Source organism: Benincasa hispida, chromosome 3, assembly GCF_009727055.1.
Source record: "Benincasa hispida cultivar B227 chromosome 3, ASM972705v1, whole genome shotgun sequence".
NCBI classification, from domain to species: Eukaryota; Viridiplantae; Streptophyta; class Magnoliopsida; order Cucurbitales; family Cucurbitaceae; genus Benincasa; species Benincasa hispida.
In genome coordinates this window covers 12250269-12269030 of record NC_052351.1, presented here as the reverse complement: position 1 = coordinate 12269030, position 18762 = coordinate 12250269, and the positions used below count along the sequence as shown (strand labels likewise).

Below are 18762 nucleotides of genomic sequence, written 5' to 3'. Positions count from 1 at the left end.
ATCTGACAAATTTTCAACTGTATGAATCTTGACCAATTCAACATCTTTCTGGGTCATAACTTCTCAGATAAAATGAAATTCGACATCGATATGCTTAGACCGTTCGTGATGAGATGGATTCTTCGCAAGAAGAATAGCACTCTGGCTATCACAATGGACGATAGGAATGAACTCCTGCGACAACAACTCACCAACTATTCTTTTCAACCACACTGCCTCTTTCATAGCTTCGCCCACTGAAATATACTCTGACTCAGTAGTAGACAAGGCAACAACTAACTATAGAGCAACCTTCCAACTGACCACATTACCAAACAAACGAAAAATGTGACCTGATAGAAACCTTCTTTTGTCAAGGTCTGCAGCATAATCTGCATCTGTGAAGCCTTCCAACAGTGCTGATTTATCACAATCCCTGCTAAAACACAATGATATACTGGCACTACCTTTCAAATATTGAATCACCCATTTAACTGCATTCCAATGTTCCTTCCCAGGATTTGACATAAACCTACTTATCATACTCATAGCATATCCCAAGTCAGGCCTAATACAAATCATCAAATACATAATACTTCCAACAGCATTACAATATGGAATATTAGCCATCTCTAACCTTTCTTGTTCAGTAACAGGACATTGAGATGAAGAAAGCCTAAAATGAGATGCTAAGGGTGTCGAAACTGCCTTACGACCAGACATATTATATTTCTCAAGCAGTTTATGCACATAACTCTCCTGCAAAATGGTTAACAAACCTTTCTCCTTATCTCTTTTCACATCCATGCCTAGGATTCTTTTTAGTTCACTTAAATCTTTCATCTCAAATTCACTACTCAATCGTTTCTTGAGATCACAGATTTCAGAATAATCCTTAGACACCAGAATCATATTATCTACATACAGAAGTAGATAAGTATATGTACCTTTTTTAGATAGTTTCCAGTGCACCATGCATCATAAGAGCACCTGTGAAACCCCTGCTTCAGAATAAAGGTGTCAAACCTGATATACCATTGTCTCGGCGATTGCTTCAGTCCATAGATGGACTTGTGAAGACGATAAACCATGTCTTCCTTTTCTTTCACCTCATAGCCCTTAGGTTGAGCCATGTAGATCACTTCCTCCAATTCATCATGAAGGAAAGTTGTGGTAACGTCCATCTTTTCAACAAACATATCAAAGTGAACAGCAATAGATAAAATTAATCGAATGGACGAATGCCTCACCACCGAAGAGAAAATCTCATGAAAGTCAACTCCCTCTTTTTTAGTGTAGCCCTTGGCTACCAGTCTAGCCTTATACCTAGGCTTGTTCTCACCTCTTGTACTTGGCTTGATTTTATAAATCCACTTTGACTGAATGAGTTTCTGATTAGGAGGCCTTGGAACCAATTACCATGTCTGATTCTTCTGCAACGAGAACAACTCTACTTCCATAGCATCTTTCCATCGTTCCTTTGAATCAGATACAATAGCCTGCTCAAAAGTAAGAGGCTCTGCTTCAATACTGTCAGTTGCACAAGTAAGAGATGATAGTTGCATCCTTAGACACCAGAACTTTCATCCATGCCTGAACTAGTAACAAATTTCAAAGTAAGAGGCTCTGCTTCAATACTGTCACGTGTAAGCTGATAGTTCTGTAGGTCACTGCCATTTGAGCTTTCTTCACCAAAAGCTCCCTCATCAATCAAAGTTCTCTACAGTTGAGGCTGTCTACCATCAGAACTGGATGACTGATCACTAGAATCACCTAAACTAACTGATGATTGTGCTTTAGAATCAATTCTAACCTCTGCCTCAACCTGATCAACTGTCTGCTGTTTCTGCTGCTCTTTGACACGAAATTGCATCTCTGTTTCATTAAAGGTCACATCTCTGCTGATAATGCATTTATTTCTGCCCTCTTTCAAGCACCAAAGTTTATATCCTTTAACACCCTGAGGATAGCCAATAAACATACATTTCAGTACCCTCTTATTCAACTTCCCTTCCTTAACATGAGCATAAGCTGAACATTCAAACACTCTGAGATGATCCAAGCTTGGAGCTTTTCCTGTCCATATCTCCTGAGGAGTCTTTAGGCCCAAAGCGAAAGACGAACTCCCATTAATAAGATAACAAGCTGTTTGGGCAGCTTCCCTCCAAAATTTCAAGGGTAATGAAGCATTTGTCAAGAGACATCTTGTACGCTCCATAATTGTTCTGTTGAACCTCTCAACTAAACCATTCTGCTGAGGAGTGTACGTAACATTGAAATGCCTCGTAATTACTTCATATTTGCAAAAATTATCAAATTTGTGATTCACAAAATCTAAACCATTGTCTGTCCTCAAAAATTTTATCTTCCTGCCTGCCTGGGTCTCAACTTGCTTTTTCCATTCAAGAAATTTCCCAAAAGCTCCATCCTTCTGTTTTAGTGAATATATCCACATCTTTCTTGAAAAATCATCAATGATTGACATAAAGTATCTCGAACCTCCCATAGAAGATACCTTTGTAGGACCCCACAAATCTGAATGAATACAATCTAAAATCCCTTTAGTAGAATGCTTCCCTTTCCCAAACTTCACTCTGGTAGATTTTCCCATTATGCAATGTTCACAAAATGGGAGTTCAATGTCTTTAACTCCTCCAAGCAAACCTTGTTGTGAAAGAGCTTGTAGACCACTTTTACTCACATGAGCCAATCTATTATGCCATAACATAGATTTATCTGTTTCTTTACCAAATGCAATAGCAGCACTACCTGAAACTGCAGTACCTTCCAACGCATAAAGACCATTCCTTAAGGTCCCCTTCAACTTGACTAAAGAACCCTTGATAACCTTCAGAACTCCATTCTCAGATTTATAAGAGTAACCTGCTCTATCTAATTCGCCCAAAGAAATTAGATTTCGTTTGAGTTCTGGAACATACCTTACATTTATAAGAATTTTGATCATACCATCATGTGTTACAATTTGAACTGACCCAATTCCTTTTACATCACAAGTACCATTATCACCAAGCAGAACTGATCCCCCATCATTTTCCTGAAAGTCAATCAAGAAATCCCGATTAGAAGTCATGTGAAACGTGCACCCTGAATCCATGATCCAAGCATTCTGAATGCCCCTGTTGGACACCATCAAAACCTCTGTTGAATCATACCCATCAAAAATATTTGCTGCACTAGAATCCCCTATATGTTTGCTACTTGATGCTTCCTTGCTCTTATTCAAAGGGCAATTCTTTCTAAAGTATCCTTCTTTATGACATAGGAAACACTTTTTGCTTTTCCCCTTTGATTTCGACCTGGATCTCGACTCTTTTCCTTATCCGTTCTTTTTCTCATTTCTACCTCTGGCCATGAGTAACTCTCCATCCTTACGTTTCTTTTTAATCTCGAGATTTCTCGTTCTCAAGGGATCCAACACTATATCCATGGACAATGAATCCCGTCCATATTTAATAGTTGTCTTAACTTCTCGATATGATTCTGGCAAAGAATTCAGAAGAATAACTGCTTGATTTTCATCCGACATCTTCTCACTGATGTTATTGAGATCCACTATAATCTTCTGTAATTCATCTAAGCCTTTACTTGAGTCCATCTTATATCCAAAGAATTTTTCCTTTATTTGGCAAGGACTTAGTCGAATAAAGACTTTCCAATTTCTTCCACAACTCCGTTGTAGTAGTGGTCTCATCTACTAGCCTAAGCACTTCATCTGATAGATACAGAATTATTATTGAATAGGCCATCTTATCCATATCCCTTTTTTCAGCTTCTGTAATTGTTGGTGGAAGGTTATCTTCGTCTAAGGTTTTGGCTACCTTTTGTTGTACCAGAATAGCCTTAATCTTTTTCCTCTATAACCCGAAATCACATTTTCCATCAAATTTAACAACTTCGAACCGTGTAGACATCGAAGCCATCCATCAAATTAATTCCAACAAAAAAACCTAAACAAAGAATATGTCAACACACACTACCGCACAACCTCTTTGGATCAACTGGAGCTCTGATACCACTTGATAGGGACAACGACCCTCAAACTATCTCCATAATGGTATGATATTGTCCACTTTGGGCATAAACCCTCATGGCTTTGTTTTTTGTTTTACCCCAAAAGGCCTCATACCAATGGAGATAATATTATTTACAATTATATAGAAGATTGAGTTATTGTTATCATTTATCTTCATACAGATACTCGCACACACATTAGTCCCTCATGTTTGCAAAACTTCTAAATGTTCCCTCGCTTAACTTTAAGCTAACGAGATGCTAACCATCCTGGATTGATTTAATGGTAAATAAGAAACAACTCCTTGATAAAGGACTAAGAAGTCATTGGTTCAATCTATGATGACCACCTACATATGATCAAATATCTTACAAGTTTCCTTAATATTAAAAAAATGCTTATTAGACCTATTGACGGAAAACAACTATAAGACCAAAAGTACATATTGTTCTAAAATAATATTTAAAAAAAGATATCGCACTTATTTGTGAGAAATTATTTTAAACGTCAATCTGTTGAACACAATCTATCAAAACGATGGAGAGCTCACAATAAATATGTGTATGTTTGATCATTTTTCTATATTTAAAAAAAGCTTTCATTTTTCTCACGTTTTATGAGATTTAAGAAGGAAAATTTCATAAAATGACCCGAAACCCAAAAACTTTTCTACCAATGACTTCTTCCTAAAAACGTTTCTACCACTGACCTTTTGCCCATGTGAAATTCTAAAATTACCCCCAATTTTTAAAAAGCCTTAGACTGTTTAGTGAACGCACATCTCTACGAATACTTTACAACAATAGAATCTCCCTCCATTTCGTTCATTTCCTGATCGTTGAGAGAATACTAACCGATCAGATAGAGAATACTAAGCGAGCGTTTAGAGAATATTGAGCGAGCGTTTAGATATTACTAAGCGATCGGACAGAGATTACTAAGCTAGCGTTTAGAGAATATTGAGCGAGCATTTAGATATTACTAAATGATCGGACAGAGATTACTAAGCGATCGTTTAGCTAACTATTATGTAATCGTTTAGACATTTGTTATGCGATCGTTTAGTTAACTGTTACGCAATCGTTTAGATATCCGTTGCGATCGTTTGGCTAACTGTTATGCGATCGTTTAGATATCTGTTTATGCGATCATTTAGTTTTTGTTATACAATCGTTTAGTTTTTGTTACGCGATCATTTAGATATCTGTTATGCGATCATTTAGTTTTTGTTATGCGATCGCTTACTTTTTGTTATACGATCATTTAGGTTTTGTTAAGCGATCATTTAGATTTTGATATGCAATCGTTTGGCTAACTGTTACACAATCATTTAGATATATATTTATGCGATCGTTTAGTTTTTGTTATGCGATCGTTTAGTTTTTATTACATGATCGTTTAGATATCTGTTATGCGATCGTTTAATTTTTGTTATGCAGTCGTTTAGTTTTTGTTATATGATTGTTTAAGTTTTGTTATGCGATCGTTTAGATTTTGTAATGCATCGTTTGGCTAACTATTATGTGAACGTTTAGATATATGTTTATGCGATCGTTTAGTTTTTGTTACGCGATCGTTTAGATATCTGTTATGCGATTTAGTTTTTGTTATGCGATCGTTTAGTTTTTGTTATGCATTCGTTTAGATAAATTTGTGCTAAATTTGTAGAATATAATTGGTGTTGTACATTTAACTAAGAAAATAAATAACTAAGCGATCATTTAGATAAATTTGTGCTAAATTTGTACAGTATAATTGGTGTTGTACATTTAACTAAGCAAATAAATAGCTAAGTGATCGTACAGAAAAAACCAAGCGATCGCCCAAGAAAATTACATATTGTTTAGTCTAGATGGGTCAGTGCTAGGTGTTATCAATGTTTGTCTACACATTTTTTTGTTATATCCTCTCTGACCACATCGTGTATACCTATGTATTTGTCGTGGCTCATCTCTAATTGAAGATATCATAACGATTTGACATCGACCTACACTTGCTACCTTTTGTAGTGGTAGAATTGGTTCAAAATCTCCAACATGTGGTCTTCAAACCCATCCTTATATGTGTCCGATTGGGAAGATTGGTTCGGCGTAAGTAGCAAGCACACACTCAACTGCAAACCATTTTGCACATAATGTTTGAGCATTAATGTTTCTCAGGGTTGTTACAGATATTGCATGGGAGCATGGGATCTCGAGGCAATTAAACTCCATACACGTACATGTCCGTGAACGAAGATCAACCAACCCCCCTCCCCCCCAAATATCCATCGTCCACATTAATTATATGCATATCCACTGGGGAAACATGATATATTCTAGACATAAATTCCGATTCCTTAAGAATACTTATTGCGTAAGCAGTTATAATATTTATGCATGCCATTGCATGTGTACATCGAATATAGAACCAACCTTGTAGTCACTCGCGGATATGCTCTAATAGCTTTGTGATTGGTAGTTCTCGTACATCTTTTAACACTCCATTAAGACATTCTACTATATTTGTCGTCATCAAGTCATACCTACAATGGACTTGATAAACCCTTGCCCACCGTTGTAATCCAACCTCCTCAAGATAGGCCATCACACCAGGATATTGATGGAGCTTAGTCCAATACATTTGAAAGTCAGACATTCTATAAGCTTTCGCCTCTAGGTGAAGTGTGGGATTATGTCTTTATTCTTGAATTTGTCAACCAATTTTTTTTTAATATGGTATATACATAGGGCATGAAATGTATCAGGGAATATACTTGCAATAGCCTTTGCTATTGAGATGTGACGATCTGATATAATCATTAAATTGGGAACATCTCCTATTGAAGCCTTCAAATGAGTCATGGACCAAGTCCATGATGCATCGTTCTCACCATCTACAATACTTAAGGCGATAGGATATATGTTGTTATTGCCATCGATACACATTGCTATTAACAATATACCTTTGTATTTCTCGTGTAAATGGGTCTCACAACAACTATTACTGGGCAGATGCTGTTTAGAAAACCTCTGATACATGAACCAATTGCCATGAAGACGTACTTAAAGTATTGTCTGTCCTCTACTTCAACTTCAAATATCGTACCTGGATTTGCAAGCTTAAGTGCCTCACCATATGCCCTAACAATAGCATATGATCCTTCTGGCGACCTCTAGCGCGATAAACCCGCCCATAACTTATGTTCACTCCATAATCTTGTCGGACGTCCTCAATAATATCCTTTGGTGGTAGGTTCAACTAACTTATTCGTATTTGAACTTGATTAAGTGTCCAATAACCAAACTTTTTGCTTGTCGATGATTATCAGTTCTCATTTCAAGATAACATGTATGTTCACTAGGATATTTCATCACTTTGAAGGAATCACTTTCTTTCATCTTTTTGCACAGACCCTCCACGCATTCCTCCACTGAACACCAGATAGTTGGCAAGCTCTTTGTTGAATTTTTTACATGGTAGTCAAAGTTCTTTCTTATTATAAGCATTGATAATTTAACTGACAAATCATATTTCGAAAAGAAAATTTGACCGACCTTTATATCCTCGTCATTCAAACAGTCGTGAGGTATTGTGATGAGATCATCATACGATGGGTCCTTTGATGGTCTGGGTATATCAACAAATGGTTCGGTTGGAACAGTGGAATACATTAGAACTAAAGGCACCACAACTAGTGGAACGAGAGCAGGTGGGGTTGAAACATGGATGTTAGGTGTTGGAGAAGTTTGTAGTCCTGAAGATTGTCTATATCCATTATCAAATTGTGAAGTACATTTGAGTTCACTGTTCTGACCAAACCAAGCTTCACTTCGGTTATCCCCCAAGTTATATGGCTCAATATGATCATCAAGTAAAGACATGGTATGAATATTGCGTGTCGGAATAGTTGCAAACCCAAAATTTTGACTAGTTGAAATGGATTGATCGGTTATATTGCAATTCTGGTACATATTATCCGTGTGTACTTCATGACTTTCCCAAGGTGTAACTGATACAAATAACGGCATCTGGGATACATCACTGCATTCTAAAAAAAAGCTAAGATCTTCATTGTCAACTATGTCAATTGGGGGAGCCGGGACCAATAGATTGTAGCAACATTTGATGTGTATATCAAACATATCCGAATTGATATTCAGTCATTGGTGCATCATACTCACTAATTCACTGATTATTATATCATTTCTGACTTTCAGACCTTTCATATGAGCACCAATATAATTTCTTCCGAACTCATCTCAATCCCCACTAAATCGTACAAAGATGCGAAGTAGCGTCATTGATCTACAATGGGATAAACAAATCATTGATAAGTGAACAATCGTTTATACATTACTATGCGATTGTTTATAAATATTTACACATTACCATGCGATCGTTTACTATGCGATCGTATATAAATTACTACACGATTGTTCATAATTTACTATACGATCGTGTAGTAATTTATACATAATCGTTTATAATTTACTTACGATCGTGTAGTAATTTATACACGATCGTTTATAATTTACTATACGATCGTATTGTAATTTATGAACGATTGTGTAGTAATTTATACACGATCGCATAGTAAACGATTGCACAGTAATGTATAAATGATCGCATAGTAATGTATAAACGATTGCATAGTAATTTATACACGATCGCATAGTAATGTGTAAACATTTATAAACGATTGTATTATAATTTAATGTTAAACGACACTTATTATGAAATCAATATGGGACAAGAAATCGTACATTAAATGAAGGGCTGAAGAAATCGTTGAAGGAAGAAGAAATGTGGATTGAATCTAACGATAAAAGCGATCAACGAAGATGTTGAGCTGAAACTCTGAGAGAAAGCTACGAGAGAACAATGAGAGAATTTCGTGAGGAGTTTGACAAAAAGTGAATATTTCATTCTCTTCAATGTTATTGGAAGAATATTAGTTGGGAATAAATGTTTTAGCGGAATATTGGTGATGTATTGAATGCACATTTAATGAAGGGCTGAAGAAATCATTGAAGGAAGAAGAAATGTGGTACGTCTGAATGCTTTTTAAAAACTGAGGGTAATTTTAGAATTCCATATGGGCAAAAGGTCTGACATAAAAAAATATTTAAGAAGAAGTCATTGATAGAAAAGGTTTTGGATTTTTGGTCATTTTGTAAAATTTTCCATTTAATAATGCATATATGTTGCTTCAAATAATAATAATGATGGTGTATATGTCAAGGTGAAGGAAATTCTGCAACCTCCAAGTCCTCACTTTCGCATTAACTCTAGCGGAGAAGAAGCGATGGCCATGGGAGACCAACTATGGCTACTGTATCAGTTCGTCAACAACTAACGAAATCGATCGCACTCTCTGTAGCCACCCTCGCCTTAACCATTCTCTTAGTTCTGTTTCATTCCCCTCACCCATCTTCTTCAACAATCCCAGATCCCATGGCGGCTCGAAGCTTCATCCTCTGGCTTCATGGATTAGGAGATTCGGGTCCTGCCAACGAGCCAATTAAGAATCTCTTCACTTCCCCTGAGTTCAAGCGCACTTCCTGGTCTTTTCCCTCTGCTCCTAAGAACCCTGTCACGTGTAATTGTAAGTTTTTATGATTTCATTTTTAGGGTTTTCCCTCTGGCTGTTAATGACCGTGTTACGGAATCATATTATATCTAACTCAGATGAAATTACTTGTGTCGGCTTAATTTAATCAGTATGTTTTTTGGTTAATGCTTGAATTGTCTTTCCATATTCAGGAAATGTAGTTTTTTATGGGTTTGATTTCCTTGTGTTAACTGGCCCTATCTCTTGTTCGAATTAAAGAACTCATATGCTACGTGTGTTGAATTTGAATTGATGAACTTGAATATCCCGGTTGGTATTGAACTGATGAAGACAGAACTTGTGCCTGTTGGTATTAAATGCTTTAGAATGGTATTAGACAAAAGTGTGATGCCTGAAACTTGGTGGTGCAACTGGCAAGTGAGTTGATTACCATTTTTCAGTGCAAATAAAGTCCCACATTGGTTAGGGAAAGTGAGGACAATTATCTCCATTCAAAAAATAAAGCCATAATGGCTTATGTACAACGTGGATGATATCATATCATTGTGGAAATATGTGGAGGGTTCTACTGTTTTAACAACTACTACCATCTATTGGAGTAAATTTTACCGCGAGAGATGATTTTATGTCAGTTCTTCTCTAATGAATGGCTTGGAAAGCCTAGGGTGATGATAACCTGAAAACTAAAAGGGAAAGGGGCGACAAAGAACAGAATGCATATATTTCCATTCATTCTCATGTGCAAAGCCAAGAATATGATAAGTCTATGATTGCAACCCCTAATGCCACTTGTTGTCTTCAGCATCATCTTCCCTTTTAAAAAAAGTGTTTTAATCTTCTTATTCTTCAATCTGCTTATTTCTTTCCACTTGCAGATGGTGCTGTAATGCCTTCATGGTTTGACATTCATGAGATTCCAGTATCTGCTGTAAGTTAAGGCTTTAAACCAGCTTTATATACTTTTCTTCTCTTAGAAAGGTTCTCCCATTTGAAGAATTTTTCTTTTGTAGCATAGGTTAATTATTATTTTTGAACATTTTCAATTGTTAAAAAGGGGCTAATTCCTCTAAGAAGATGCATCCTCCATTTAAAGCTTCTGGAGATTTACTCTAATTCTATCGACAAAGGATTATTGTCGACTGCTTTTGAAGGGGATAAGCAAAAAGAATCTGAAGAATCACCAAGAGGGGAATGCTAACTGTTTCCTTTTCAGTTTTTTTAAGGTTTTATAGCATTTTTCTTTAAAATTTTCTTTCTTTCATGAATCAGGACACTCCAAAGGCTGAAAGCTCAGTACTTGAAGCAGTACAAAGTGTACATGCAAAGATAGACAAAGTGGTAGATGGTGGCATAAGTCCAAATAACATATTTGTGTGTGGATTCAGTCAAGGAGGTTTTAGTCTTTCTCCTCCCATCTATATTTTCTTTAGATGTGCATATAAAGCCCTTGTATGATAGTTCCTTCTTATTGCTGTTAATTCCATGCAGGTGCCTTAACATTAGCCAGTGTTCTGCTATATCCAAAAACTCTAGGGGGAGGTGCTGTATTTAGTGGATGGGTTCCTTTCAACTCAACCATTATCGACCGAATACATCCAGATGCAAAACGGGTACCTCACTCTTTCTGTGACCATGTGATCATATTTTGAAAGGGGGGCCAAAAGAATATAGTTTCTTTTTTTTTAGTACAACGATTGTGGGATTGGGGGATCGAACTTCCCACCTCCAGGATGGAAGGTTATTACTAATTACCGCTTAGATAAGCTCACTTTGGCAAAAGAATATAGTTTCTTGAGCATCCTTCAAATTGTTATATGAGCCTGTTCTCTCAAGACTTTGCTCACTACTGATGCTTTATTGGATTATGGTGTTTATCTTCATGGTTTACATTTTGCATCGATAAAGTTCCTTGGTGATCACTTTTGTGGATTTAAAACCTGCAGTTCAACTGAATTCCATACGACTGTGAAGCAGTAAAGGGATATCTTTTTATCAGAACATTTATATCACTTTAACTACATTGTCAGATCAAAACAGCTTTACCAATGGACCAATTGATTCCACATTCATCAACACATCCCTTTGTTACAGCTTTGTTGAAAAGATAGAATTATAATGTGTATTTATGGTGGAGGGTGCTTATCATTTTATTTACTTTTGCTGTAGAAGTGTGAATGCCATTCAATTTCTTAGATCTGAATATTTATCTGTGCACTGCAGACACCAATTTTATGGTCTCATGGAATTGACGACAGAACCGTATTGTTCGAAGCTGGGCAAGCCGGGCTGCCGTTCCTTGAAAAGGCAGGACTAAGCTGTGAATTTAAGGTAATTTGCTCAACTTCCTCTTCTACAAATCATACCGAAAATTTGATTGGAAATCTAAAATGTTTATTCATCTGATTCTGAAGGCTTATCCCGGTCTTGGCCATTCGATAAGCATGGAGGAGCTCAAACACCTTGAATCATGGATCAAGAACCGTCTGCAAAGCTCTTCCTGATGAACCCTTTTGCTGGATCACATTCATCATTTCCTGATGTGGGAAGATCTTTATTATTATTTGACTTCGACAAATTATTGAACTCTAGTTATACTAATAAATATCATTTTCTTGAACAACTTTTACACGCAGTCTTATAAGAAATTTGTTTGGAAAAGCTTCAAGTAGAGTTGTGTCCAATATTTTGAACCAATGAAGTTGACTCAGAAGGAAGCAAAGAATGATGATTATTCCACATAAGCATACGTGTTTAGATCATTAATACGTGGATTACACAAATTATCCCAAAAAAAGAACATCAATGACGTATTCTTCTCTCTCAAGTAGTGAGAAATTCAAACTTTCTCGAGGTCGAGGCTGAGATTGAGAAGTACATTATTATACATTTTCTTTTCCTATCCAAAACCAAAGTAACACTTCTGGAAGAACCCAAATTATTTTAATAAAAGAAAAAAAAAATATTGACTTGTATCCCTAAACTTTTGAGGTTTATTAATTTAAAATTTGAAATTTTATAATTATATTAATTTATATCTTCCATTACTTTCTATTTGAAAAAATTTCATGTTCAACTTATATTTGTAACAATTAAATATATAAACTTTTATAAATAAATCAATTTAGAATTATTAGACAAAATTTCTCTTGAAAAACATTCATTCATTTACTATAGTCATCCAATTTTTAAATCCTATACTTAAAGAAATTTATACACATTTCAGATTTAATGTATGAATGATTTTCATAATGGGCAACGAAATTGGGAGAAAAATGTAAATTATTGCATTTACGACAATTAATTTTATGATATTTGTCATTACTCATTAATAAAAATATTGTGGTAAAAGAAAAAAAATGTAAGCGTGCCATTGTAGGAATGAAATAAGGTTTTATATATGGCATACATCATATGTCAATGGCTTTCATTTTCAGAAATATCGTCAAATTCTTTTTTTTTATTTCACTAATAAAAAAAAATTAGCTAGCTGACGAAGTTTACATTTAAAAGAAATGCTTAGAAGTGTTCTTTCGGCATAACCCAGATGATTTTTTTCCTTAAAAGAAATTAAAGTAAAGTTGAAAAAAAAATGGAATGTGGCTAGCTAAGACTGAGTCGAAGCCGAGTCATAAACGGCATCGTTTGGTCAAGTTGAGGTGTGGTTGACTTAGACTTTTTCAGTGTAATAGCTCTGAAATATACTTGACTATATACGAACTAATTACACGGAAATAGAGGTGTTAAAAAGAGATCTGATGGACTGATCGTGGGGGGTCCCACTCTGCCTCTTCCGAATTAATCACAACCGTACGATTAGAAAAAGAAAGTTATCAATCAGTGGCATTGTAGTATAGGAATCGTGTTATGCGTCGCACGTGAATATTACCCGTACACTGTGGACACACGTCATCAACTCCAATGCCTTCTCTCCGGAGTAGAAAATAAAAACCTCAAAAACTCTTAACACCGCTTTCCCATCGCCAAAACCCTTATTTCTCTCTTCTTATTCCACCATGAAGAAGCTTTGCCGGAAAAGCACCGTACATCCTTCGCCGCCGATCATTTCCGACTTCCTCTCCTTCTTGCCCGCCGCTATATTCGCGCTCACCGTCGCTCTCTCCGCCGACGATAAAGAAGTCCTCGCCTATCTCATCTCTTGTTCCAACACCACCGCTTCTCTCTCCAACTTATCCGGCAGCCGCAAGAATGCTCGGAAAATCGCCGCTGGGAAGGTCGGTGTCGATCACGCCCCAATCTTTGACTGCGATTGTTTCATGTGCTATCGACGATACTGGGCGAGATGGGATTCTTCCCCCAATCGACAACTTATCCATGAAATAATCGATGCTTATGAAGATGGATTAACGAAATCGAAGGCCACAACAAGCACGCAGAGGAATTGCAAGAAAGAAAGACGAAAGAAGAACAACGAATCGGCTAGCGGTGAGTCAAGCTTGGGGAAAGGCAAGACAAACGAGGTATTATCGGATTCTGTGCAGCAGGATACCGGTCGGCAGAGGAATGAAAAAGAGGAGGAGGAGGAAAAAGAAGAAGGAGCAGAAAGAGGATCGGTGAGAAGATTCGTGAGTTTTGTAGGTGAGAAAATTTGGGGTGCTTGGGGTTAATGAAATTAAAGAATCGCAAAGGTAGCTTTCTTCTTCTTCTTCTTCTTCTTCTTCATCATCTTCTTTTTCTAATCATCTAAGAAGATGAGAAAAATAGGGCTCTGTTTTGGATTCTCTGTTTTGGATTTTGTTTGCTCTGTTCTCTGTAAATTATTTCCCTTATGTAAAAATGAATGATTACAACATGGTCTCCTATATAAATTCCACTCAAGAAATCTTCTGGATGTTCTTGCTGAAATTTGGTCATAGTTTGTTTGATTATAATGGAAGTAGTAGAATTTCATTCCACTTGTGTGAGAGTGACTTCTTAATAACGGAATTCATTATCGTGAAATATGGAGCTTGCTATGTCAAGTTTTTTCCGGTCTGTGTCTTTTATCAGAATTGGAGTTTTTATTTTTCTGGAATCTTTCAAACAATTATGATATTGAATTTCCTTCAAAACTGGAACACAATGTGATTAAAGCCAAGGTATGACCCACCAATGTTTCTTAATACATATATATGGAAAGAATATGGAATGCAAGAGAGTTGCAAGACGTGCATGCATGGCCTTTGCATATTAAATTGACATCCAATTGGTAATTTTTTTGGGGACTTTTTTGGATAGTTGGATTTGGAAAGGTTCTTGGTGGCTGTCCATCACCAAACAACAAAGTAATTCCCCCACTCTCAAATGGAGAATGAGGTGGGGGTAGGAACTAAATTAATTTTGGTATTTGGTAGGTCCCAATCCAAAAATTATTCAAGGAGACTATCATAATGTGTTTATTCGAATTTCTTTTTCTTATGTAAACTTTCAATCTGATTGTAATGACACATATAGTATATCTTTAATTTCTTTGGGATTATCTCTAAGTGAAAAAGTATCTTTTCCATTTTAGATTAGATTTTACATTGACATTTGGGTATGTTTCAATTTTATATTTTGATTAATTTTATTTAATGGTCTTTGTAGTATTAATGAGTAGTCGTTGTGAAATTTAAAATATTGTTTGATATGACTTGACAAGAATTGATAAGTGTTAATACGAAGACTATTATGATTAATAACTTGGAGGTTAATAAATAAGAAAGTATGAAGAAATTGAATTAGATGGAGTAGTGATTTTTAGAGGTGTACGTGGATTTGATGAAATTGAGAAGACTTTTTGGATCACTTCGGAGTTGGTTGGGTTAGCTATCCGAAAGATACAAATTTAGTCCTCAATCCAACTCTTATAATTTGGGTGGGTTGGTTGGATTGTCAAGTCATTTTTTTTTATAATTGATTTAAAATACTTAAATTTATTATCTACAACACATAGCTAATACTTAAAACCTCAAAAAACTCAAATGTAAAATACCATACATTCATGATATCTATTACAAACTTTAAATAAAATAAACATTGTAATAATCTTATTAAAAGCTCACAAATTCATCAATTCATAGTGAGTGATATTAAACAAAGAAATATATATATTGGATTGGGTTAGGTCAATTCAAAAATAATAATAATAATAATCTCTTAAGACTCATTCAACCCGATTAAAATAAAAAAGAATTAATCAAATACAATCCGTTAGCAAAATCGACTCAACTCAACTATTACAATTTAGGTTGGGTAATCCATATTGGTCGAATGATTGGGGTTATCCAGCCACTCCTAGCAAATTTAATACTTTGGTATGTTTATTTAAATCATCTTTGAAGGGTCAAAATTTCATGTATGTAAATAGTAGGTGGTATTTTTTTCCTTTAAAATGAAGGTTTTTAACTCTCTATGTAAAGAAGAATATGGTTTTGAAAAGGAAAGCTAAGAAGAAAAGAAAGTAGATATGATTGATCCACCTCAGTGTACACTTAGCTCTTGTTATTAAATATTTATTCTTTCTTAGAAATTGACAAAAGAGTCCCATAAAATTGTTTCAAAAGTTTGAGATAAAAAAAAAAAAAAAAAAAGAAAGAAAGTGAATAAATCAAAATGGTTATTTTTAATGCATTAAAAAGTGTGTAAAGAAGAGGGAAAAGAAATGGATGATGGGCATGTATTGCAATTCATGAAAGTTGTAAGCTAAAAGAGAAGCCAAAAAGTTGAAAAAATAAAGTTGGCATTGAGCACCTAAAAATCTTTTTTTAAAAATTATAAGAGGGGCCACATGGTAATTTACAGACCTTAAATCTTTAATTAGCCATGCTAATTTGTAGTTTAACTTTAACTCTCTCTATATGTTCCCTTTTAAAGTCTCTATTATAAAGCTTAATTAGTGTCATAAAGTATCCGTGATTTAGTGCCTCTCTTTTTCCCCAAAGGCATTGGAAAATTTTACAATTATAGTGGATGATTAGTGTACCCTTCACTTCACTTGAGTTTTAAAAAGTTGCCAACTTTATGTCCTCTCACAATACTTAACTTGAGGTTTATTTTGTTACAACCAAATGTGTGTATATGTACATATGTTTTCGACGTCGCGATAAAATATATAGTCAAGCTCAACTTTCTCTTGTTGATTGATGTCAAATATTGGTAAGGATAATGATTAGGTTACATTTATCTCCATATAACCCTTCATTTATTATTTAGTGAAAATAACAATAATACGTTTTTTTAAAAGTCAAATCTTCTTGCTATATGTTAAGCTTTTCACTCGGTAATTGATGAACTGTATAAAGATAGGTACAACTCAACCATCACTCAAATTTTTTTCTATTAGTAATGATTAAATTAACTTGACTAATGTCAAATTACAAGACAAATCTTGTTTAACCGACTTGCTCCTATTTTCTCATCATTGTTGGATTCAACCATTGTAATAAGGTTGAATTATATATAGATAGATAGATAATAGATAGATAGATAGATATATAATTGTTCGCACGAGATTTCAAGAGAAATTTATTTGTTGGAATTTGAACTTGAGTTGGTGTTGATCTTGAGATTGATTTGATGCGATGTGGTTCGATCTTTAGTACTTGATCCTCTGATTCTCTCTCAGTTGAATGTGTACGCTTAATGTTTAGAAGCGAGGCGTGTGGATGTTCTTAAAGTTGGAGTCTTTGAAGAATGCTTATATCTTCAAAGGACTTCAGTCTTCAGAATGTTTGTATCTCCAAAGGACTTCAGTCTTCAAGCGTTGTCAACTTCAAAAGTCAAGGAGTCTTCAGATTGTAGGGAATTCCCTATAAGCTCTCTGGAATATAGAATTGTTGATCCCCACAGGCCACAAATGAGGAGAACTCCTTTGTTCTCTACTGGACTTCGTGGGATTGGGCTTGGTTAGTCTATGGGCCTGACTCTTGGGCCCGACTAATTGGATTTGGGTCTTATTTGATATTTTGGTCCAATTAAGTCTATTTTTGGGCTAAATTGGACTTTTAGCCCAAATAATAATATCAAATTGGACCGAAATAATTTTATTCAATCCAACGGTTATGAAGGAAACATGCGGCATCATCGGACTTCGCCAATTTATGTCTTCAACTTCAATTTGGGACAAATTTCAACTTCTAATTAGTCTCGAATTCAATTATTTGGAATTTCTTCATTAATTTAGTAAATGATATGGCAATCTGCGATCAGTCCAAAATTTATCATTCAACAATAATATGTTTCTTTGGTTTTAAAATATAGTTATTTTTTCCTTTAAAGTTACAGTATCACTCTTGATTTTTCATAAACGTTTCAGAACTATAATTGAAGTAGAAATAGTTTAAATTCTATATGAAAATTGAATCTAAGTGGCTTGAAACAGAAACTTCGATAGATATACTATTCTAAGTCATCGCTACATCGTTTCAAGTCTCCTTTTGAGAAAGGTCAAAAGTAATGTACCTTTTGAAAGATTAAATATATTTTTTTAAAAGCAAGAATATGTTCATAAATATATAAAAGGACAACTTATTTGAAAATTACAAAAAGATTTGTGCCCTATCTCGAGGTTAGGGTAATTATAAGGTAAAATTATAGAGACCCAAAGCTGAGCATGTGATGTAACAAAGGTTTAACCTTTTAACTTTTTTCAACTTTAATCATATAAAAAAGAACATGGGTAAATTAATTAACAGCTATTCATGCTTAGCTATCTCACTTTTCCATGCTTTATTTTAGTTTATTTTTTGAAAAGAAATAAATATATGATACCTATGTATGCATTTTTATATTCCACACCTAACTATTTGGATATATTAGCCTTCACTTGTGTAACGCATGCCTCCCAAGTCATATTCGATCACTCCAACTTCTAAATTATGTTATTTTTTTCCTACTAAAATCTTTCTTCTTCATTATCCCATTGTCCCTTTTTTTTTATATATAGTTTTCATTTGATTAAGTTTAAAATAAGATATTTTATAGCTTTAGCTTTGATTTTTTTTTCTTCATTTGCAAAATAATCATATTAAACTTTAGGGTGAAAATCAATTTGTACTCCCTAAATTTTTTAGATTATATTTAAACCCTAAACTAAAAATTGTATTAATTTAAACCTTAAATTTTAGGGGTTGTATCAATTTAAAAACTCTTTGGGAACTGCATCAATTTAAACCTTTAATTATATCAATTTAAATCATGAACTTTCAGTGTGTCAATT

At 34.8% G+C, this 18762-nt stretch overlaps 2 protein-coding genes across 2 annotated transcripts; both read left to right on the top strand.

Moving 5' to 3' along the window:
* The first annotated feature begins 9211 nt into the window (after positions 1–9211).
* On the top strand, positions 9212–12234 carry LOC120072601 (carboxylesterase SOBER1-like). The gene is made up of 6 exons (XM_039024999.1): positions 9212–9599; positions 10442–10494; positions 10836–10959; positions 11055–11176; positions 11787–11894; positions 11978–12234. The coding sequence occupies exons 1-6, from the start codon at positions 9320–9322 to the stop codon at positions 12065–12067; spliced, it is 777 nt and encodes a 258-aa protein (XP_038880927.1). The 5' UTR covers positions 9212–9319; the 3' UTR covers positions 12068–12234.
* A 1275-nt stretch (positions 12235–13509) lies between these two features.
* Positions 13510–14479, top strand: LOC120073876. The gene has a single exon (XM_039026784.1). It carries the CDS (start codon positions 13580–13582, stop codon positions 14189–14191), a length of 612 nt encoding a protein of 203 aa, XP_038882712.1. The 5' UTR covers positions 13510–13579; the 3' UTR covers positions 14192–14479.
* Positions 14480–18762: the final 4283 nt, after the last annotated feature.